Below are 24,665 nucleotides of genomic sequence, written 5' to 3'. Positions count from 1 at the left end.
TCTCCAATCTCATCCCGGGAGATGCTATTACAGGGATGCAGAAGTTACCAACCATGACACATTGCTGAAGAAAAGCAGTAATGGAAAACACCACAGACACTGAGCAACCCCTGGGACCTTCAGCTATCAAATATACAATGCTTGGCATGGTTGTGAAGGCCATTCATCCAGTTGTGATGTTGCATGATGAAGGAGAGCATGCCTGGAGTGAGGCCTCCAGCAGGAGCTAGACACCAACATGTCAGCCAGACGATGTCTCTGTGGGGAACATCAGATCCAGACCTGCAGACTTTTGCCAGAAACCAGGCTATGTTGGCCTTTGATGTTGAAACAATGATTCAACTCTTGTGGACCGAAAAACATTTTTCTGTGGTTCAAAGTTCAGCTGCATCAAGAAAGTCTTCATTTGAATTCTTCAAATGTCCTCCATTAGATGTCAAAACACTTGGAGAAGTACATGTGACCAATAACTTGAGCAAGAAAACAAATATCCGTGGTCAGGGTTTCTGAAAGAATGCCTCTATCAATAAAGGTTTTGGCAATCAAGCTGTTCTAATGAAGTCAAATAAAATAGAAGCTTCGGCACTATTATTAATTCTATCAGCCCCTAAATACTACTTCGTTGTTGTGTCTATTATCTTTGTGTAAATGAAACCACTAAACATGCCTTAGTCAATGATAAATGACTGGTCTGGAATCGGGACAAGCTGCAATAAGCCATAAATGCAGCAATCCAGACAAGGTTATGCACTGAAATGCTGCCCAAATACCTCAGTGGCACTCTTCTGAGGCCCATTGACAGATATCCTGTGTGCACCAGACAAATAACTGCCCAGCGACACACCATTCTACCACAATTCATGCAACTTTACCACCTTAATCTGGTAAAATTTGATTAACTTTATCAAACAGGTATTGGTGATGGGAGACCATGTTACCTAGCATAAGAAGTCATTCAATAAAAATAAAATAGGGACCCAGGAAATGATTGTCTAATTAACGCGTAAATCCATGTTCATTTATTCTTCTTTATTATGCTATCTTGAAAATCAGAAAACCTGGACAATGTGTATAAGTGACCATACCAGGTACCATGATATAAAAAGCTTGACAATTGTATGGGTTTCTCATTAGTTTCAAGGTGTGTTACAATTGCCTTGGGTACTCTGTGAAAGTGGGAATTGTAGAGGTGGCTGGTGGAACAATGATAAAACTGATTTGATCTTGAGAGCAGGTGCTTGTAAGTGTGGCTGAAATGACCATAATAAGTTGACAACATGAACAAGGAACAAAAGCATCAGTACACGGTGGAAAGACCCAATGACTTTACCTCAAACCACAGGGTTACCGACATCCCCATCTAAAACCTTTTCCTATCTGTTCATTGAAGCTCACAAAAGCTCAATCTGGAATGAAATGTAACTTATCAATTATTACTCATACATACATTTGATGCCATAACTGAAAATCATAACTGTTTCTTTGTCGTCTTCCTACATACGCTTTCTCCATACGCGGACTCAATATCTGGGATTCAAAGGAGGCGAAGGGATTGAGAAGGGATTTAAGTCTGTAATCTGGATTATGGGCTGCTACAGCTACAGGACACATTTCCATCACAGTAGGGACTCAACAGTAACTCAATCTGCTTCAATTAAGGGATGCTTATGGTGTTACTCAAAGATGCTCTTTCCCTTAGCACTAATCAAGGTTCCATTGTTGCCATAATGTGAAGTAAAATGCATGATTATGTGGCATATATGTTGATTATTGATTCAGGACATTTTTATATCATCTTATGCAAATATTAATAACATGTTCACAAGCACTGCTAATCAATCAGTAAGTTGATTGATTATATGCTGAGTGTATAAATATGGACCCTGAGTGAGTAAGTGAGTGAGTGAGTGAGTGAGTGAGTGAGTGAGTGAGGTTTACATCACTTCTAACAACAGCTGGGGTATCCAAAAGAGGTTCCATGTATTGTACCCATGTCAGGAATTGAACATAGGTATTCAATATAACAAGAAAACCCTTTAACCTCTCATCTACTCCACAAAAGAAACCATAGGAGAGAAGAAGAAAAGAATCAACACCACATTATAACATTCTTGAACACAGTCTAATTTTCATCTCATTTGTAAAGTATTTGAACTGATTGCACTATCATTTAATCAGTAATTTCCCCTCACACATAGAATGCAGAACATTTTCTGTTGCATATAGAGGAGCAGCATGTGTTGCAGGTGACACCTATCAATACTATTGTCCTCTGTTTTCAGCCTAGTCTTCCAGTTCACTCAGGATGAAAAATCAATGTCCCCTTTCATGTACAGCAATCAATGAAGTCAATCGACACCTATAGACAACAGTCTTCCTGTTCCGTGAACATCAATGTATGTCTCTTACTGGAGCGAACATATTACAGCAGCATCACAAACTAAGAACAAGTCCTTTTAACAATACATTTAAAATCATATAGATAGAAACAGACAAATGAATTGAAAAAGAGTCCCACTTAAATGGGACATTCAGACTGACTGACTGAGTTTAGTTTTATGCCGCTTTTAGCAATATTCCAGCAATATCACGGCGGGGGACATTCAGACCTAAAGTAAATCTAGATGTGCTTCATTTAGAACCAACACATTACATATAAGGCTGGGTGCAAGGGACGGTGAGACCGACTGATACAGTGTGTTTGTTGCCTTGAACTGTTGAAGTTAGTAAGTCACCAGGAAGGTAGTCATCAAGTGCTCATTCCAAGTGCTGCATAAAACATAGTGTTGGCACTGTCACGTGTACAGAGCAGAGGTCAGAAATCAGGTGAGGGTAAACAATACCAACTGATCCTGACAGTGTTCGACAGATTGACTCCTGAGTGTTTCTAGGATTCCTGAACCACACCGAATCAGAGTCACATATGTTTCCTTACAACTAACTACTGCTGAAGTAAAACAATGATTATTTTTAACCTAGGAATCTTCCAAATTGCCAAAACACATTTGTTTTATGCAGGAAATCAAATTCAAAACCTAGTCTTGTATTACAGACACCAAATGACACAAGAATAATACTGTGGTACAGAAATTGATCTCTCTATATATCAACATAGATGTAGATACTATTGTAGGAAAGGGCTTTGAACAGCAACCCCCAACCATTCCAGCAGTGGTGTTAACGCCATTGCATGTGTGTATTTCATTTGAACGTGCGAACATAGGGATGATCAAACATGTCCAGAAAGACCCATCACTGGAGGAGAGAGGCAGCATGTACACGCTAAACAAATATGCTTTGTTATCTCAATAAACGCACTGAAAAACATCAGCCCTGCAGGGATCTGGAAAGTATTTGCTAAAAGGTGAAGCCAAAAATTCCTTCAAGAATTGTTTAACCCATATCAAAGAAAATTAGTGGGAAGTATTCAGAAAATGATCATCCTGATAGAAGAGGGAACTGACATCTTTTCTGAAATTAGTTATATATTGCATGGACTTGATAATACTATCTTAAAACAAATTCACTGACATTGAAGCATGAACTTTTCAGCAGCATCTAAACATGTTAAAAGCAAATTTCTTAATATATTTTCTTAAACCATTACCATAGCAATAACTCTGTCAAGTCAGACATTTTTCACAAAAATACCTTACAATACAATGGCACCATGTGAATATATGCAGATTTATGTGTCTTTCAAGATGTCTTAGCATGGTTTCAATGTTTGTTGACTGGCACTGGATTTCGTCTGATGCATCCAATACGTGTTTCAGGAAAATGCCATATACTTCAAAGAATTCCCTGAATGAAGAAAACATGACCTTATTCCCAATGCTGAAAACAGGAAGATAGTTTGTTATCTGGTGAATGTCTGTCATCACCTATTCAGACCCAAACCAGAAAAATCAGGTATGCTACAATACCTTCTACCATTGCAATCAATGTTTATGCTGTCGTGCTGAGTTTACATTTATTCATTTACAAGCATTGATGACATTCCTGCAGTTGTGTGGAACTTCTGCCTGTGATTAGATCCTGTTTCACTTTATACTGTGATGGGTTTCAGCAATAATGTGACATATCCATTTCAGAGTTTGACATTTAGCATCCTATGTCAAAGCGTAATGACTTAGGGTTGGGTCCCTATATCAAAATATTATTGCAGAAAACCTCCAATACCGCAGAGGCCCCTTAAGATAGAACAGGTGCTTTCATTTTCATTTTATACTGGTTTCAATCTTATATTGTTACAGTGAATTTGTACTGAAAAGTACACATCGTGTATCATGTCATACATGTCATCATAATATGCTGGCTTGTCATATCAAACCATACCCATGACTTAACTTCGTATCTAATACCTCATTATTGAACAGGTGTTGTGACTGTTCTTAGTGAACAATCACGTCAACTACAACTAGTACTACAACTATGTTAAGGTGAGCATGTGTATACAACATGTAAAATCACATCCAGTGTAAAACACTTTTAACTCTTCTCAGTTCAACAACGTTATGTAGGTTAAATAAGTGTTGAAATCAAGCATGAAAATAGAAGAGTCTTTGTGATAACCCTCACATTAGAAGTTCAGGTTCATTAGATCCAAGTATTTAAAGAAACATACCTCAGAGACTCTGGGACTTCACTGATCTCAGAAAATGTTCATTACATACTTTCTACAGGATGTCTTACATACAAGGTAGCGTGCGTCATGAGAGCAACCCTGCAGAGCCAGGAACATGGAAACAATGACAGAAGCCATTTGTTATTGTCACTGCCAACAATATTGCAAAAACAATTTTAAAAGCGGTATAAATCTGTACTAACTCACCACATACAATGGTCAACAAATATCTCTCAAAGAACCACAAGGCCTAAATATTCATACCTCATCATCATGGCACATGTGGTCATAATGAAAGGTATTCCTCCATCCCACCTAACCAAACATAAATCTATCTGACCCTTCCAAATCTGACACTGATAAGTGAAAAGATACCCAAAAAGCTTACAGATTTATATGTTAAGAGACGGATATGAAGGGTTAACAAGCTTGCCCAAGGCAGCTCCCCCAGCTGTGGAGGCTGATTGATAGTCAGCTGGTTGGGACACATGATGTACCTGCCCCAACTGTCACCGATTAACCCCTTCAATGACAAGGACCAGTAACCATGTAGCAATATCGGACAGGTGATGTCAGACCCAGCAAAGAAAGGGTCAAGGTCGGCAGTGCTCATGCCTGCTGAACAAGCTTGTTTTGTCTGTCAGTTACTGTACCTCTTTAATTCAGCCAGTCCCCCCCCTTTGATCTAATTAAAAGGATTCCTCCATGATAAAATGTTACATTCAAGAACCTGACAACTACATAAACCTACTTGAAGTTCTGCAGTAACTTCGTGTACAGGATTATCAGATGTATCATTTCCGTAAATCTTGTCCAACATGTTTTCCCCAAGCATCATGGACATAACAGCCTTGTAAAGAAACGTTAAATGTTAAAGTTCACCTCGCTATTGAAACTGCTTACAGACATAAATGAACTTTGTAAAAGAATGAAATACCACTAAAAAATACTGCCCATATAAGCAAATGCTTCAACAGTGAGTGAGTTTAGTTTTACGCCACTGTTTAGCAATATTCCAGCAATATCACGAGGCACACCAGAAATGGGCTTCACACATTGTGCCCATGTGGGGAATCAAACCCGGGTCTTCGTTGTGACGAGCGAACGCTTTAACAACTAGGCTACCCCATCGCCCTGTACTTCAACAGGAACAACTTAATCATATAATACTAAGGTTTCTTAAAAGTCCTTTTCACATCCTTACAGAGTGAGTTTAGTTTTACGCCACTCAGCAATATTCCAGCTATATGGCGGAGGTCTGTAATAATCGAGTCTGGACCAGACAATCCAGTGATCAACAGCATGAGCATCGATCTGCACAACTGGGAACCAATGACATGGTCAACCAAGTCAGTGAGCCTGACCACCCGATCCCGTTAGTCACCTCTTACAAGCATGGGTTACTGAAGATCAATATTCTAACCCGGATCTTCATGGGTGTCATCCTTAAAGAAATCACATTGGATACATACTACTCAAAGGAAAAAAAAGGACACTGGATTGTCCTGTAAGAATGTCAAGATACATTAACGATAGTAATATGAACGATTTCGGTATTCTTTATATTCTGAGTAGTGTATGTATTTGTACATGTCCACTAAAGTTCACCATATGTGATATTATACATAACAAGAGGATGTTGTATAACTTGTATATCTCACACCAGTTCACCAATCCAGGCAGTTAATGTTCCAGCCTGTACTGTAGAGCCTGAGGTAGCATACATTAGGATTTGTTTACTTCACAGTGACACACACACACACACACAACCAGGGCAGTCCATCTCTGTGTGGCCCTAATGTCACAGCTAAATGTCAAGTTTCCATCTACCTTCCACCCCCAGTCGAAAGGTCACTACTGCTGGACAGGACAGTAAATTCTTGTTGTTTATATAGCCTTCCAGCAATGGAATGTATATATTAATCATCTTAAAACATCAGATCGCTGCATGTATGAATGTCAAGAATGAGTACTGTCGCTGGTATGGAACAGAAATAATTCAAGCATGCACATGTATTTTGACTGAACAAGCTGCACTGTTCAGTTTAAGAAATTGTCTGACAAATAACACTGTGTTCCTTTAAACCAATCTCTTTATCCAGATAGATGCATTCATGTATTTCAAAATAATATTGCACAATGAAAACCTCAACAGTAAAAAGAAAAATAATTTTTGCTATAATATTTTTAAAATAATTCGTTATGTTGAAAGGTACAGACAGTCACCTTTAGATACTGTGTACTCAGTGTTTAACTCCTGGAATATGAACCACACTGAACTTTAGTTTGTGAGATTGTGCTTAAAAACAGTTTCTCCCTCAGCAGTGGCATGAAAGACTGGGACCAACATCCCAGACATCCTGTACACAACATACGGTTCAATGAATGGCATCAACAACTTGAAATGTTAATGTCAAAGTTGTGAATTAAAATTTTGGTTCTGCTACACAGGCGAAGTGTGAAGACATTTTAAAGCTACAGCGTACAATGCCACATTGTCCGTCGTGGAATACATGACAGTTCATGCATGTTTTATGAAGGACAAAACATCGCAATTACTTGATAAACTGTTCAGTTTGAATACAGTAAATGTTTATAATGAACATGCTCCCTATGAACTGACAGATATAACGGACCGTTTGAGGACCCCGCCATTTGGTGTATATTTCAGTGGAAATGCATATATAACTGCAGTTATTATAAACTAAACTTAGTGGTCCAGTTTCTTACAACCATAGTAGACAGTATTGAAACAAGATGGGTAATCCCGAGTCCATGAGTCCAATATGTGTAGTTTATGCCAGTCAGCACTATTCCAGCTATGTCATGGAACAGATAAATATTTAAGTCCAGACAGACAACCCTGGGCTTGATTGGCACTGATCCATGCTAGCAGCTCCTGCTGACACAATCAACCAGGTCACACAATGAAATCTCCTTATCCTCATTAACTGGCTTTAGCAAGCACTTGTCACATGCTGTATTATGGAGGACAAATTCTTTATTATACATATATACATACATACATACAAACATACCTACAAGGCTACTACTTATTGTCCTTTATGAGTGAGTAGATTAGTATGTCTCCCACACCCCAGAGAACAAACAAGAATATGAATCCAAAACAAGTCTAGAAGCCAAGATAGTCTGAAAATTAATTACTGCTCTGGGCTCCATCTGGATTTTACTTTCTATTTTGTAAAAACATACTTTCAATAACACAACTTTATTTCTAGGACTAAATATCAGTCATGAAGTCACCCCGAATCAGGTATATATAATAAAGAAGCAATGCTCCTTGTCATAATAATATCCCACTTTTAAATCCCAATGGAGACTGTCAAGAAGCATCTGTTTATGGGGATCTCATCCCTGAATTCCACCAGAATTTTGACATGAGTGCAATGCCATTTGAATATGATCTGATGTCCTTCCTGAAGATCACAACTAACCCGGTTCAAAACTGCATCATAATATCCATGTAAGAGATGGCTGCATGTTTTGTTTTGCTAATTGTTTACATTGATAATGATGGCAATCTTCAAACACATACAAGCCTGCCGGGCCTCCATGATGCATTACAACAAATAGGATCTGGAATGGTACCCTACGTGCTCAGTCCATGTTATATATGCTTTAACAAAAAAGTTTTCAATCTCTGTCCATGTTTTTTCTTGTTTTCTCAACAACATCAAAACAGCTTGTCATGTAACTTTGACTTAATCTATAAATCATGAATTTATTTTTAAGCTAAGTCAGCTATATGTGCTAATAGTGTTTCAAAAACTGCTGACACAGGACAACTCAAGCTGCAACTCATACCGCCTGCCATGTACACACCAACATCAGCTGCCACACTGTCCAACAGGGCAGTCCATTAGTTCTCGGCCATGGTGACCTTCAGGACAAACAAAATGGCTGCTGTTTGCATCCGCTAAATGATCCTGTATTAATGAATCATCCACAGCAGCCTAATATCCCGAAACACAAAGCAATGTGGAACATCTGGCTGCCCAGCTACCTGTCGTAATGGCCTCCACTGTACAGGTGAAGCTAGGAAAACAATCAATACTATCGTCAATACACTCGGGTAATAGTTAACAATTGGAGAAGCAGGACCGCCATCACAGACAACTATCGAACATGGTGAACAATTATGTAGCAATTAGTTCAATACAAAAGCAGGTATGTTGACTCTTGTCAAAACAATGACAAGAGAGAATCAATGCTCTTGAACATCAGTGCCCTTTGGTGTGACTAAACTGTCAAATCTTCCTCACAACTACATGCTAAAAACATTGCTATACAGTGATACAATGCGAAGTGATAAACTATTTTGTTTGAACTGTTAACATTTTGTTATGGTACATACCACCGACCTTTTCCCATGAAGAACTTTGCAATGAGAAATCTTTGTTTATTTCATATTGGGCCTCCGCAGTGAAGATAACAAATCACTTATCAAGAACACAAAATGGCAGTGAAAGAGTAGGCAAAGTTTGAACAGTATTTTAGTTACATTGTGGAGTTTCTGGGAGGAATGGATATGTCATAGATATGGTGCTGAAGATCACAGTAAATAATTAGGAACATCTTGGGTTCAAACCCATGGTCAGCAGATCCTGGTGACCAAGAGGGGCAACTCACCATTTGCATTGCTATTACACCACTTGTGCCCTACAGGTGCATTTTGTTGATATCTTTCAGGCAAGTGCTGAGAAATAAAGTTGTTTTCCTTGAGACACCGAGTTCAGTAAACCACCAGAGACATCAAGTCTAAGGCTGTAAGACACCTATACTTTAAGGCCATCTGACAGCCGGACATTAGCTGGACCTGACAAATCCACTGGACCTGACCCTAACCCTAACCCTAGAGTTCACCACTGGCCAGAAAAAAAGGACACATATGTCCAGTGTTAGCACAGTCTCTGTACAAACAGACAACTCAACTGGAATGTAAATTACTTTGGCTTACATATGTAAATTCCTGTCACACCATGACAGCTACACGGAGCACACGGCCACACACAAGAGGAGTACAGGGCATTTAATTCAGCACAACAGGAGCAAGAACAAGAATAGAATCAAATAACATTTCCCATTCAACTTTAACCTTTAACAGTTTGGCTGAATTTAAATATCTTCAACCATTCATTACTCCATGTATTTGTCTAAAGGTAAATAGTGGTGGTATGCCCATAGTGATAATCACAGGAGAGAAATACAACACTGGGCTTTGTAACAATCGTCTATTCAGAATCCTTTATGGGATGTCAACAAGGCAGCCATTGCAGCTTATGTTAAGTGACACTGTCTCATTATTTATTGATTGATTTTCTAACCACTGTAGAAATGTTTACCAGAACAAAAATGTAAACTTCTCACATCTGGAATTAATTTGAAATTATGTAATCCAAACAAAGACAACAGTAAAGTGTAAAGTAATCTGTCATGATAATATGTTAAATGACGGACACATCTGCGTTTGTGTCCATGTGATTTGATGGTGCCTTACAGATTTACTCTGGCTGACCTCATTGAGAGTCTAGAAGGGCCATCCCAGATCAACATCAGTGGTCTCCAGTGACTCACAGGCCTAACCCATGTGTAAACCATTCATCTCACATACCTCACATTGTCAACATTTTTAGGCCACTTCCATCATCCACAGAAACAAACAATTTTAACCCCGAATCCCATTAAAGTAATGAATATATATATTTTCACAGGGGTAACAGAGTCAAAGAGAAAATCACAGGTGGTTGAAATATCCCGAACACTGATGTTGACAGAGGAAACCAGAGGCTTGCTCATTGATGGAAACCAAGACAACCAGCCTCAGTAGCATGAGCCAGACTCACGCGATTTTCATAATAGGCATACAGGGACAGAGAAAGTGACACTGTTACTTACAGATGCATAGACAGGGGCTGTCAGCAACATCGTCGTCAAGGGATGCTAAGACAGCGGCATCAGTCCCGTTTTCACAAACAATCCACACTCCAACAATGAAAATGTCCTCCTGCCTATTGCCGAGGATACCTGTGTAAACTAGGTCACCTGACAGTAGGAATGCAATTTACACAGGTAGCGAGAGAGTTTCGTCCCGTCAACTGGGGAGCCAGGTAGACTGGGGGATGGGATCGCCAGTAATAGACTGCCCTCAGTCCACTTGAACAATTGATCTGAAGGCAGATGAAGCTGCTGCACAAGGTGGAAGACCGAGATGGAAGGTTGGGTGTGTGATGTGTGATGTGAGGAAAGGCATGAAACCTGACCCTCACTCCCTTTCTGACAAAATAGTCTGTTCTGCCAGAGTCAGTTTGCCATCAATAACCGAGATAGCCAGGCTGGTAGCTGGCAGCACTCTGTGTCTCCCTCCCTCCACACTGTGACAACAATGACAAGCGGTCAGAGATGAGGCGGACAGTGTAAATAATGGACTTGATTTGGAGATCGGTGGACCGTAACACCTCTGTCAGGAACATCACTCTGACAAATGTGAGCGTGTCCCACTACAACGTAGCCATGGGGATAATGTAATAGCTATGTTAACTTGCCTACTGGGCTTTTTCAAGCCCAATGAAGCATGTCGCCATGTCAAACACAAAACCCTGTATTTATTTTATTAGAATTTCTTTCCTACATTGGCCAGAGGCAGGAAAATAAAGCAGTGAGGTGAATGAATATTTGTATATTACCTGGTACAAAGACCTGGTTTGGGAATGTAATGAAAGAATTATACGCTAAGCCAGTTCATTTCGTGTTAGTACTAACAATGTGTGTGACGGTGCAGTGTGAAATGGTCAGTCTTGTCATATAATTCATGGCTTGGGAAACCATGCTCCTTTTGACTTTCCCCTGAAAATGACTACAAGTATTTCACAAATATGTTAGTGCTATGTAATCTCAACCTACACACACACTTCCAATGTAAAGTCCAACCACTGAGGCAGCTTTCTCCAGTTAGACAATGTCAAACTGACCTCTGGGGCAACTAATTTTAAAGTCTGCAAAATGCTGTTTTGTTAAAGCACATGATGTACAGTAGAGTCATTTTAGCATAAATTATTTATTACATGACATTAATTCTATTAATATACATGACATAAATTCTCATTTCAGTTTTACAGCATGATTAATATTCCTGTCAACTCTAAGGTAAACTAACACACCTCCAAAATAACCATGTCAAATTCATCTAAAAAATAAACAAAAATTCCAAATTATAAGAAATAAGCAATAACAAACTAAACTGGTATTTTCCTGTGAAAGTGATACTTTTCACATCCATGTATTTAACGAGTCACTAAAAGCCTAAAGGACCAAAACACAGGCTATTTCATGCTGATGTGATTGCTCTTTTTTTTAAAAACATGCATGTAAGATACAAACTAAAAACGTATCCCCGATAAACACATAAGCAGATCGATAAGACCAAGGTAAGTTACTGTTAGTGCACACTATTTCAAGTTGGAGAGAGGATCTGCCCCGAACTGACATAACTCACAGCATGCTGACAACCATTACAATCTCTACAATTGTTTCCAAGCTCAGACCATAAACAAGCATGCAGTTCAAAAGATTATCTCAACGATTATCCTGCCACCCGCTTTAGACCCAATCCTCCGCCTGTGGAGGTGCGACTGAGGTCAAGTGGTGACCTCTATCAGTAAACAGGCGTCCTCTGATAGCTGATAAAGTTTGAGCAAATACAATAGTTTCCTGTGCTCATCCCCTTCACATGCAGTGTTCAGGTAAGGAAGGAGCTGTCACAGGAGTTATGTCCCTTTGGAAACCACTTGAATAGTCAGCAAGTTTCAAACTTGAAGTAAATGACAGCTTCAAAATCACAGAAGGAAATTATTTCTTCTTTTCGTAAGTCTGAAACAAATGTCTCCTGTTGCTGTCAACCCAATGATAAAAAAGGTAGTTCACAAGGAAATGTCACTAGTCCTTGAATTTAATGAACACCTGGTGTCTGACTGTTTTCATCACTATTTTGCTTTTCTGCAAAGTTGTATTAGTTTTAGCATACAAGAATTGATTCATCTGTGGCTTTAAGTTAGATATTATGGTAGTTTCAAATTATGATCCCTTACTACATTCTGAACATTATCAGTAGTGGTGTCGATATCAGAGTTGAAAACTAAAGCACCCAAGCTCCTTAGGTGACAGGTTTTCATACAGGACATATTTAAATGCTTTTAAAACTTTAAAGCAGGGCAATATTGGTCCAACTACCATGCACTGACTGTTGCAACTGTCCAACTACCATGCACTGACTGCTGCAACTCTTCAACTACCATGCACTGACTGCTGCAACTGTCCAACTACCATGCACTGACTGCTGCAACTGTCCAACTACCATGCACTGACTGCTGCAACTGTCCAACTACCATGCACTGACGAAACTGTGAGCTCATACACGCAATAACAATACAATATATATTTTGTTTTCAATATCAGTTGTTTTGACTCAGCTATCAAACTAATCACAGAAATACTGGTAATTGCAGGAAACATGTGTTTCTAAATACCACATTATTAAACATAAATTGAAACAGTGCATGACCACAATTTGCCAAGAAAGCAATCTCAATGAATCAGAAAATAGTTTGTTGAAAACGTCATAAAACATCCATATAACATCAGAAAACAAACTGATTTTGATGTGAGTTCTTGTGGTGTTAATGAAATCCAGCCAATACCAAAAGTTCTGTTATTTTGGAGCATTGTATTCATTTCTTAAGGGCATGCAGAGGCTAAAATAACTACAAATATATCCGATGTCCATTATAATCATTGTAAACCTATTGATTAGAATGGTACTGATGTCTTCAGATGATCAAATGACTTAATTTACAAACATACGTCAGAAGAGATCACATTATTTCACATCCCATCTTCAGTATTTTTTTCATGCAAAAATCTTTTCCCCTATATATTTTCATAATTGAAAGTGACGTAAGATTCTGACCCAGTTGTTAATGTACTGGCAGGTACAGGGGTAGCCTTGCTTCAAGTCTGTTCTCACAGGTTTTGCGTGGCATGGATGCAGAACTATAAACTTGCTCATGTACATATGTCTACCGGTATTTCTGAAGCTCAGTGGTTTTGATTTAAAAGAAACAATAACTCTTGTTTACTTCAAGTTTTGTTTTTGATGTTGCTATATTGAACATTTTTAAGATTAGTACAGAATGTGAGTGGATCTGAGAGTTCATTTCAGTGTCAAACAAAAAGATCCGAGTCCATAATATCCATATGCACTACCCCTGGGTGTCTGGTCTTGTAAATATAATCTATGAATTCTGATAAACCGATAACAGTTTCCTTAAGGACTAGTGCAAGTCTACTCCAGTGGCTATAGGGTTATTTGTGTTCTCTGCCTGATACCATGCACGGCTGTTCAATCTGTGTATCAAAGTAGATCAGAGAAGGAAAACCATTTATTTAGAAGATGATAATTGAGACAAATGGTTAAATACCAACTATTTCAGACAGTTTGTATCAGCTGTTCTGGTAATCGGATGCTGCAAAGTTCGACATATCTAAAAATAATCCTTTCCAAAATAATTTATGACCGATACCTATTTAGGGTCATTGATGAAAACTAGACTGACACTTGTCTCCACCCACAAAGTCCTTCAGCAGACAAAGGCTACTGGGCTAGGGCAGCCATACATTCAAGTAGAGAATGGCCTTGATTTATGTCAACTGGCGTACACTGACATGTGGTGTATAATACTGTATATCACTGGAGAGTAGGATGCGGGACATTATGTGGCTGAGCTGTTGACTACCACACAGCTGTTGCAAATAGTACTGCGATGACTATCACAGTCGGGAAATGGGATACATGATTCATATCTTCAGAAGAAAAATACTTCTCACTCATTCTATCCATACTATCAAATTTCTCATTATTTCACGGCTGTTATATTAATATTTATATTAATTCCTCCATGAGTCAGGGTTCAAAATTAACCTTAGTCTGCTATTCTGAGACAAGTAAAAATCTTGAAGGGCTAGTGATATTTCCCAGTGTGTTCATCCTCGATTTTTTATATCTGCCTTCTTCTTCTATCACCAATACCCAGGAGGCAATTGAAACATTTCTGAAGTGACACTGTCTCCATGTTGCCTATCAATAAGTTTGCACAGAAATTGAGTTTTACGACACATTTATCAATATTCCAGCAATATCATGAATGGGACACCAGAAATGGGCTTTACATGTTGTACCCATGCGGGGAATCGAACCTGGGTCTTTGGCGTGACAAGCGAACACACTAACCACTAAATTACACTAGAGTCCTGATGTTGAAAAAGACACCACAAGCTCAATCTCTCATTATTACTAACCAACCACAGACTTCCCCTCACTCATGACCTTGAGATTAACAACAAATCAAAATGCCTCATCTGACTAGGAGATCTACATTCAAACCTGAAATTTCTGAGCAGGCATTAAAAACTGGAAAAGAATGTTTTTAGGGTAAGATTGAGCAAGTGTGTAAGTTTAGTTATACTCTGCCTTTAGCAATATTCCAGCAATACCACAGTGGGGACACCAGAAATGGGCTTCAGACATTGTACCCATGTGGAAAATTGAACCAGGGTCTTCAGGATGAAGAGCAAACGCTATAACCACTAGGCTACCCTACTGTCTCTTTTTAGGGTAATGGACATCCAATGACAAAAAGTTCCAGTTGTCATTGTAACGGTATGCCAAAGGTTAATTACTCATGATATTGCTGCCTATTTAAATCATGGAAGAACATTGTCATTTGATTGTATATCTATTCTTTGCACTGTGTTAGTCAATCTGTCAGCCTAGGTGGGTAGGTCCAGGGAATAGATCCAGGGTACATATATAATGCAGGGAGGTAACTGTGGATATCATACCTTGAATGATTGTCGAGGAATGGACTGATCCTTGTCCACAAGCTATAAGCATTAGGGAAAGATAGGACTGCAGGATTAGCAGGTAACTGTATGGACAAGTGGAATAAAATTAATATCTATCCTTGAATAATAATCTACTGCCAAGGTGAATGGGAGGACAGGCTAGAAACATCCCAGTCCTGTGGACAGGCCTGACAAGCTATAAGTCACTTTCACTTTCAGGATTACCACCCATTGTGCAACTTATCACACGGCCCACATTGACACAGAAGCACACAGTGGTGTCATTTTCTACAAAGAGGGTCTTGTACTCGCTTGATTTAACAGCTTACTTCTGTATGGGACATAGAGATAACCAATGAATCAAGCTTTATGAATGTGGGACATCGGATCAAATCTCACACTCTGATAATCAAGTTTCTCGTTTTGAGGACATATAAAAGACTTTAGTGGTTTTTATCAGAACATTTTCAAATTCAGGTCAAATGGGCTGGTTTTATCATTTATGTAAAAGTGACTAAGATGGGCAAAATGTAGTCTCAGTGTCACTAAAATTACAGGGACCATGGTGTCTTTGACGATTACCAGGTAATGGCTTCAGTATTAGAATCAGAAGATCTCCAGAAATTTTAAACATTTATGACAAAGCCTTTTATCTGTAACTTGAAACAATGCACAGCCTTAATACACAGGCCATTTGTACTTGGAGAACAATGAACAATATTGTGACAAGATGTCAGCAATGCTTTTACAAGTAACTGTAATTGACAGTTTCCCTGTGATTGCAATTAACAGTTCAATACAACAATCAGTTGAGTGTTTCCAAAGGTATCTCTGTCAAAATGTCTGTTCTCACAGAGCATTTGCTTTCAGATGGGACTTGCAAGACACTTATTTTAAAAAAGACATGGCCCTTATTCATTGTGATCGAACACACTTATGAAAATATAGTCAGGTTTCCTGATATGTGCAGACTTGTGTGTGAAGAGCAAGAGATGTAGATAGATTTGCATTTCAAGCACAATTTAAAAGACTAATTACATAATTAACCCATTCAGACAAGCAAAAATTTTCCAAACATAAGATTTGTGAGTGAGTGAGCGAGTGAGCCTGTAGTCTCTCAGTCCAATGACAGCACCCTAGAATATAGCCTGAAATAGTTGGACCAGAGTATGATGAACAATCCCGCTGTCTGGGTAGGAGGACACTTGACATTAACAGCAAGGTCACACACTGTTACCATTCACATTATCATGATAGATGCTCTTGTGATAAGCTGGGGCTGTGGGCGAGTTTTTACAGCCTTCGTTCTATGATGGAGACACAGGACAAGTTGTGGATAACATGCTGAATGAGTGAGTGAGTGAGTGAATGAATGAGGATATCCAAAAGAGGTTCCATGTATTGTACCCATGTCAGGAATTGAACACAGGTATTCAACATAACAAGAAAACCTTTAACCTCTCGTCTACTCCACAAAAGAAACTATAGGAGGGAAGAAGTAGAGAATAAGAAGAGTGAGTGAGTGAGTGAGTGTATTTAGTTTGATGCCGCTTTTAGCAATATTCCAGCAATATCATGGCTGGGGACACCAGAAATGGGCTTCATACATTGTACCCATGTGGGGAATCGAACCCGGTCTTCGGGTTAAGTGATAAGTGAACGCTTTAACCACTAGGCTACCCCACCGCCCTGATAACATGTTGAAGATGTATGAAGTCAAACTACTTACATCCTCTGATCAGTGAAGTCAACCCTTGCAAACATCTTCAGATTCTATTGGACTGACTGACTGACTGAGTTTGGTTTTACGCCGGTTTTAGCAATATTCCAGCAACATCACGGCGGGGGACACCAGAAATGGGCTTCACACATTGTACCCATGTGGGGATTTGAACCCGGGTCTTCGGCGTGACGAGCCAACACTTTAACCACTAGGCTACCCCACCGCCCAGATTCTATTGGAAGTTCAACAAAACATCAGCATTGATGTTTCTTGTAATTTCAAGTGGTTGCTATCCACCAGAATAATCAAGTGTAACAATAGCAATACTAAATCAGTGCGACTATAGCATGCAGGGAATTAGAAACAATAATTAAAAAGACACTCAGCTGTTATTTTAGACTGACAGTTAGCCATAATAAATAATGTCCATTTGGGCAACTTTCCTCTCATAAAGGCTATTTTTGATACATCAAAGTTTAAAATATGCACAGCTGTAACATAAACAAATTATATCCAACATAGAATTAATATAAAAAACACACGTCGGTATGATGAAGTATGCTTCATAGATACAAGCAAGAAAGATACTTCACTCGAAGATCATAGGAAAGGATTTCTTTCAAGAAAACGCACGCACAAACAACATCAAGCATTTGTTCAGTCAGTGTAAGCAAAAACCAAGTCATTGATTTCCTCGATCCCATCTTAGCCCCAGACATGGTAATAACGTAAGCTCAAGTTAGGGCTCAACATGAATTAATATTCCTCAAGATGATGCTTGGGTTGCTCGTAAACTCGGACTCAAGGCTATTTCCAAATATTGATTGATTCTATAGCCCTAGGCTGCCCCAGCACCCAATGATGTATAGCAACACGGCAGAAACATAGATAGACATTGACAGCAGCCACAGCGACATTCAGCGACATCGCTGTTGCACAACATACCACCCATCATCTTTCCGGCTTAGGTGTCTTCCCTCGAGGGTCAATATCTGCCATATACTATTGACTGTAACTTGCTAATTTTCCCTTCGTGTATGATCACAGAGCAAACAGTGGCCTTCACTGAATCAGTCTGTGATGAATAAGTAACGAAGCAGTTCAGTCATGGAGTCTCATAACTTCTCAGTGTACATATAATTAGTTTTTGCCAAATACTATTAAGAAAGACCAATCCCCCGGCAGTCAGTTGAGTTAATTAACGCCTTTGAACAAATTATCATTTATATATTGCCCATCTTCAAAGTGTTGAAGCATGTGCCAAATACATTTGAGTCAACAGGCCAGTAATGCTTGGCTCTTATCCTTTTTTTGTAATTTTGTGTTACATGTATTAATCATAACTGATCTTACTGGACCGAACAGCATTTCTGTTGAAGTGGCTGAAGACTGATGTTGATGACCAAAATAATGTAGGTTGCAGACGATACCAGTAAGTGAAATCAGTGGTTACTGGTGCAGTACTAACTGACCAAGGATCATCATTGGAATGAATCTGAGATTGCAACTCACAATCAATGCCCAGCTAAAAACAATCATCCTTGTGAGAATGATGAAGTTGCACCTAATAAATATGGAAGAAACTGTATCCCAGCTGTAGATAGGTATCTGTTCCCAGTTGTTGTTGACAGTAGGTGTTGAATAAGAACACACTTCAGTCCTTGGAGATGCTGACTGCTTCTTGGTGTGATTTACAGCCCTGATTTCTATATCTGTTAATGTCAGTTTAAAAAAGGCTTAAACTTTTGAAACACAAGTTCTGTATCTACTTAATGCCCTTCGTAGAACAAATTACATGTGCAATGTTTACAGGGGTTTATTTTGCTTATGTTTAAGAGTACATAATGCTTAAAAAGATGCCACTGGCATAAACCACAGCATAAAAAGGTATCCTTGGCATCAGGCCATACAGCAAAAGACCTTGTGATGTATTACACTGCAATAAAAAGTCCCGCAGTTTTATCCTGGAAGTCAAGATGTAATCAGCTTCAAATTGCTTCAAATAGACACTTGCAGGAATTCAAGGTAAAGTTTGAGCTAACCCAGGGAGATGGAGACATACAATGATTGAGTGGGCAGGGTTTCATTTGGATTTCTCCTTTGATACAGGTTAATGTCTACACTCAGGTTGCATAAGTTAAAATCCATTATAGACAAGTACATTCACTTCCATTCTCTTAGCAATTACAATGTATCACATCATGTCTTGAAATATGGAACTCCCTGGAGGAAATTCATGATGCTTACCATTCAGTACCACGAGCAGTTTAAATAAGAACTAAGGCAAAGTTTGGTTTTCCATATGTAATATTATATTAGCACACAGGCAAATAAATTGTAATGTCAATAGACTGTGTGCAATCATGGCAGACATGATGAGCGTCCTGTCTCATAAAGATGAGAAAGTCAAGTTAAGAACTTGATAGATGACAAACAATGCACAGATGGAGTGTGTTTATGTAGGACAGTCTAATTTAGCAAGCTGGGAGGGTAATCATTTTCTTGTAAAAGATGTCACATACAAATGAGATTTTGTCACCTGGGATGGTGTGTTCCTATATATATATATATGACAGTACCCAGTTTTAGTTTTGTTGTAACAGTGCATTATAGAGGTGTGAGTCAGAAAATCCTGATGCATTATCTATTGGTGCATGGTAGAGTATTCACATGCCTGATATTATCAGGAGAGGTAGAAATATGGGGGATACAGTGACAGATCTCAACACCTGATATTTTGTTGGGGTGTATGGATATGTCAACATATTCCTAAACTCATAGCGTTGTTAGGATGTGTTCATAGTGTTGAACTCCAATACCTGTTAGTATCTAGTGTTGTTAGCATATGTTTATAGTGTTGAGACCCGTGAAGATCCGGGGTAGAATAGGTCTTCAGCAACCCATGCTTGCCACAAAAGGCGACTATGCTTGTCGTAGGAGGCGACTAATGGGATCGGGTGGTCAGGCTCGCTGACTTGGTTGACACATGTCATCGGTTCCCAATTGCGCAGATCGATGCTCATGCTGTTGATCACTGGATTGTCTGGTCCAGACTCGAATATTTACAGACCGCCGCCATATAGCTGGAATATTGCTGAATGCGGCGTAAAACTAAACTCACTCACTCACTCATAGTGTTGAACTCCAATACCTGTTAGTATCTAGTGTTGTTAGCATATGTTCATAGTGTTGAACTCCAATACCTGATAATATCTAGCATTGTAAAGATTTGTATATAGTGTTGAAATCCAACATCTGAAAAATATCTAATGTTGTAGGGATATGTGTAGTTGAATCCATGATCTGATAATATCTTCTTGGACACCTACAAAAGCTGTTTCATACAGCGATTGTACCACTATGACCAGTTTGCAAGTAGAAATTTGTCTGCCCAAGCAAAAATAAATTCAATAAAGGTCTTCTTTCAGATTGAATAAAAAGACTGATTAACAGGAAAATATTTTTTTTGTTTGCCTACATTTTTATTGGACATGAAAAAAACTCACTGATGCACAATATCTGTAACAAAACTGACAGTGAATCTTAGTGGGTCTCATCAAGGGAATACATCTGTAATGTTGGAAATGTCACATGGTGAAAAAAAGAACAAGTCTGATTTAAATTGTATAATAAATGTAAATGTCTCAGACAGATGAAAAAAAAGAAAGGACATCAGCAGCAAAAGGAATATATGTATCATGTGATTATGTATCATGTTGTTATTGTAAGTATCACATGATATCATCTGCAAACTGATTTTGTATATGATTAAATATCCACTTTTGCCAAAGAAGATGTATAGTTCCTTGAACCATGTTAATGTTATAGTTTGTGTGTCAGCGAGTGTACACTCATGTGCACATGGGTGCGTTGTGTGCGTATGTCTTTGCATGTTTGACTGACTGACTGACTGACTGAGTTTAGTTTTACGCCGTTTTTAGCAATATTCCAGCAATATCACGGCTGGGGACACCAGAAATGGGCTTCACACATTGTGCCCATGTGGGGAATCGAACCCGGGTCTTCGTGCGTGACGAGCCAACGCTTTAACCACTAGGCTACCTATCCGCCCTGCATGTTAGTGAGTGTTTGGTTGAGTTAGAAAGTGAGTTTTCATCCCTTTATAGCAATATTCATGCAATATCATCTTACCCATTTGGGAGAATTGAAAATACGTCTAAGGCATGATGAAGAATTTTTACACTTCAACCACTAGGGCTGGGACGGGTAACCCGGATACCCAGGAAGGGTGGGTAATGAGTTGAGCCCGGGTACCTGTCTCAATACCCAGACCCATTATGATCATGTGACTAATAGATTAAACAATGTAATGTGTTACTCTTTCATGATTAAAAGGTTGTATTGACTTTGAAGATTTAGACATAATCATAATTACTTCTTTGGAATTTAATACATGGTTAAGATATTGAAAAACTCGAAATTTTAACTTCCAAGCTGATGAACATATTGCCATTTTTTACTAATTTGACATCAGGAATTGAAATGATGGGTATCCGGGTAGAGTAGGGTAATATGGGGTGGGGTACCGGGTAGAAAATTTGGACCCGTCCCAGCCCTACCACAAGGTTATGCCAACACCCTCTAATGTTGTAGTCACAACCAATTCCACAAGAGCCCATAAAAGTGAGCATGTTAACTCAAATAAACAAAACCCAACTCATTGACAATCCTATTTGAAAGAAGCAGCATTTCAAACAAATCCCACTTCAAAGCTTCAATGGTTTATTCCTAGGTAAGCCTCCAGACAGGGTTTTCTTCTCTAACAGAGCACATCATTGTTTAGAGGTGAGTATAAATCCCACCCATTTACAGTCTATTCTTTCCCACTTCTCTCCACTCCTGGTCCTCCAGCAGGGATCATGTACCCAACCTTGGCTCTGTGTGTGAAAAACGTGCCGGGCATAGCACAACAAGCTCATGTACCCGGAAAGTTCACGAGGCGAGTTTAAAGGAGAGGTGTCCCATTCAGGGAAGTACATAATACAGGAGGAATAGAAACATTTCCGTTATTGTGCACAACCAAAGGACACTGCCATGTTGCATGATGATATCATGTTACCTATCAATATCACTGGCATGGAGTAACACTTGCTTAGTGATATACCTCTCAACTTTTGATAGGGGTATTTCAAGATCAGGGCATAGATTTTCGAAGCTCTCTTAGTGCTAATATAGTCGTAAGTGCCATACATTAACATTAACTTACGACTATCATAGCGCAAAAAGAGCTACGGAAATCTAGGTCCTGGGCATTAAGAGACCAAGACTGAGAGAGTGAGTGAGGTATTACTTCACTTTTAGCAATACTCTAGTAATATCATAGCGGGGGACACCAGAAATGGGCCTCACACATTGTACCCATGTGGGAAATAGAACCAGGGTATTCAGCGTGACGAGAGAATGCTTTAACCACTAGGTTACCCAATTCCCCCAATAAACCAAGACGGGTAGTTGGGGTAGCCTAGTGGTTAAAGTGTTCGCTAGTCACGCGGAAGACCTGGGTTCGATTCTCCACGTGGATACAATGTGTGAAGCCAATTTCTGGTGTCCCCAGCCGTGATATTGCTGGAATCAAGATAAAAGCAGCATAAAACCAAACACACACTAATAAGCCAAACCCACTGTCTCAATAGCGTTTAGTAGAACTGACCAATACCATGTACAATTTGACAGTCATGGGTCATCACAAAACCAGGAAAGGCCTCTATATCTACTTGGATTGTTTTCTTCAATGGCCCATCCACAAACAAAATGTGTTCATCGGGTGAAATTCTAGATTTATCCCTTAACATACATATGTAAACATATGAAATATATCCTCCCAAAAATTTGAAAATTCTAGACCCAAATATAAAACAAACGAAGAGCAAGTGAGAAGAAATGATGCAGGGTAGCTTGAGCAAAGTATTCTTGTGGACATTAATTATAATCAAGATCAATATTGTTCTCATTAATCTTTCCTAAATGTTTAATCCAGTGTCCCACCAGTGTCAGTGCCAGACATAGCTGATCAGTCATAGCAATCTGCTCAATGTTAAATGTATTCTTTGTGTGAGTTGAAATTTCAACAAGCCTTCGTGTTTTTTTGTTATTCCGGCAAGTGCGTCACAAAGTTCATGATTATTAAACATTATATTTAAAACATGTTCATTCATTCCTATTTATTCCAGTGGATGGTTCCCAGCTGATGCTGTGAGGTAGTAAATCTGAGTTCATGCTCTTGCGTAATGGGCAAAATATATGAAAGTGACAGAATATGGCATGTAGTTTGAGATATGTGCTCAGCCTTCTCTGAACATTCATAATAGCAAACAGTGGGCACATAAACCTACATTCATAAAACCTTTTTCACTGTTCTGTTAACTAATGCATATTTCAACTGCTGCATATTTCAAACAGCTGCTGTATCTTGTGATTGTGTGCTTGTTTAAAACTGAGCTAAACAAATTTCCAGCTAAATTATGCTTGTAATTAACTGAGCTTGGAACAGACAATCCAGTGATTGATGGTACGCGCTGTTTCAAACAATGACATGCAATCACTCCTGTCACTAAATCTATCACTTGACAAGTCTAAATGGATCTTCTAACCCTGGAATCCCCCATCACAGGTGACTGGCAGTAAAGTTGTAGTTAATGGTTGCATATTCTTGTATCAAAAAAGACCGCCTCCGTGGTGTAGTGGTTAGAGCGTCCGCCTGGAGAGGTCGCGGGTTCGATCCCTGACTGTGTCATACCAAAAGACGTTAAAATATGGTACTTGTTGGTCCCTGCCCGGCGCTCGGCATTAGTGGGTACAACAAGGACTGGTCAGCTCGGAGTCAGTATAATGTGTCTGAGTGGGGTATTCATGCTTCACTGTGGCATGGTATCTCAGTGGGCTAGCACTATAAAACAAGCTTAAGTCTGGGCTAGTACAAGCAGCCGCACATACACATACACACGCATGCACGTCGTCATATGAGCGAAATATTCTCAAGCATGACGTTAAACCCAATTTCACCTCACCTCACCTTTTATCAGAAAACATTTATTCCATACCAGTGTGCCTCATATTATGCCATTAATGTCAAAAAGGTGAACCAATGTTTGGAAAGCATCAGGAATTTGTCTGAACAAATATGTCCAAGACCTTATTGTATGTACATCTGTTGTCTTCAAATTGTACCTATGTTGGTTGGTAGTCTATGGACCCAATTCTGCCCGAACTACAAACCGAAAATGATACCTATGAATGCTAATGGGGACCTGCACTAGCACTGTGTGTGTGAAAACTGACAGCCATGGTTTCTTGAAGCTCCACGGAATGAAGAGACAAAGGATTGCGTGAGACACCTAATTAATGCTCCACACAAGAGAGACAAAATCACAAATTATT

The 24,665-nt window shown here is 39.1% G+C and overlaps 1 protein-coding gene across 9 annotated transcripts in view; it reads right to left on the bottom strand.

Moving 5' to 3' along the window:
* Window positions 1–24,665, bottom strand: part of LOC124290509 (RNA binding protein fox-1 homolog 1-like) — a 97,023-nt gene that overhangs the window by 38,734 nt on the left and 33,624 nt on the right. The window contains exon 1 of one of the 9 annotated variants that reach the window (XM_046727242.1): window positions 10,544–11,112. The exons of the other annotated variants lie outside the window; for them this stretch is intronic. Within the exon in view, the coding sequence (XP_046583198.1) occupies window positions 10,544–10,573 (30 nt within the window). The 5' untranslated portion in view covers window positions 10,574–11,112. Of the gene's footprint in view, window positions 1–10,543; window positions 11,113–24,665 lie in introns of those variants that run through there. 9 annotated transcript variants of the gene reach the window in all.

This window comes from Haliotis rubra, unplaced genomic scaffold, assembly GCF_003918875.1.
Source record: "Haliotis rubra isolate DU_JTF1 unplaced genomic scaffold, ASM391887v1 Scf468, whole genome shotgun sequence".
NCBI classification, from domain to species: Eukaryota; Metazoa; Mollusca; class Gastropoda; order Lepetellida; family Haliotidae; genus Haliotis; species Haliotis rubra.
Note: the sequence above shows the minus strand (reverse complement) of the source record. Positions and strands in the feature narration are given on the sequence as shown.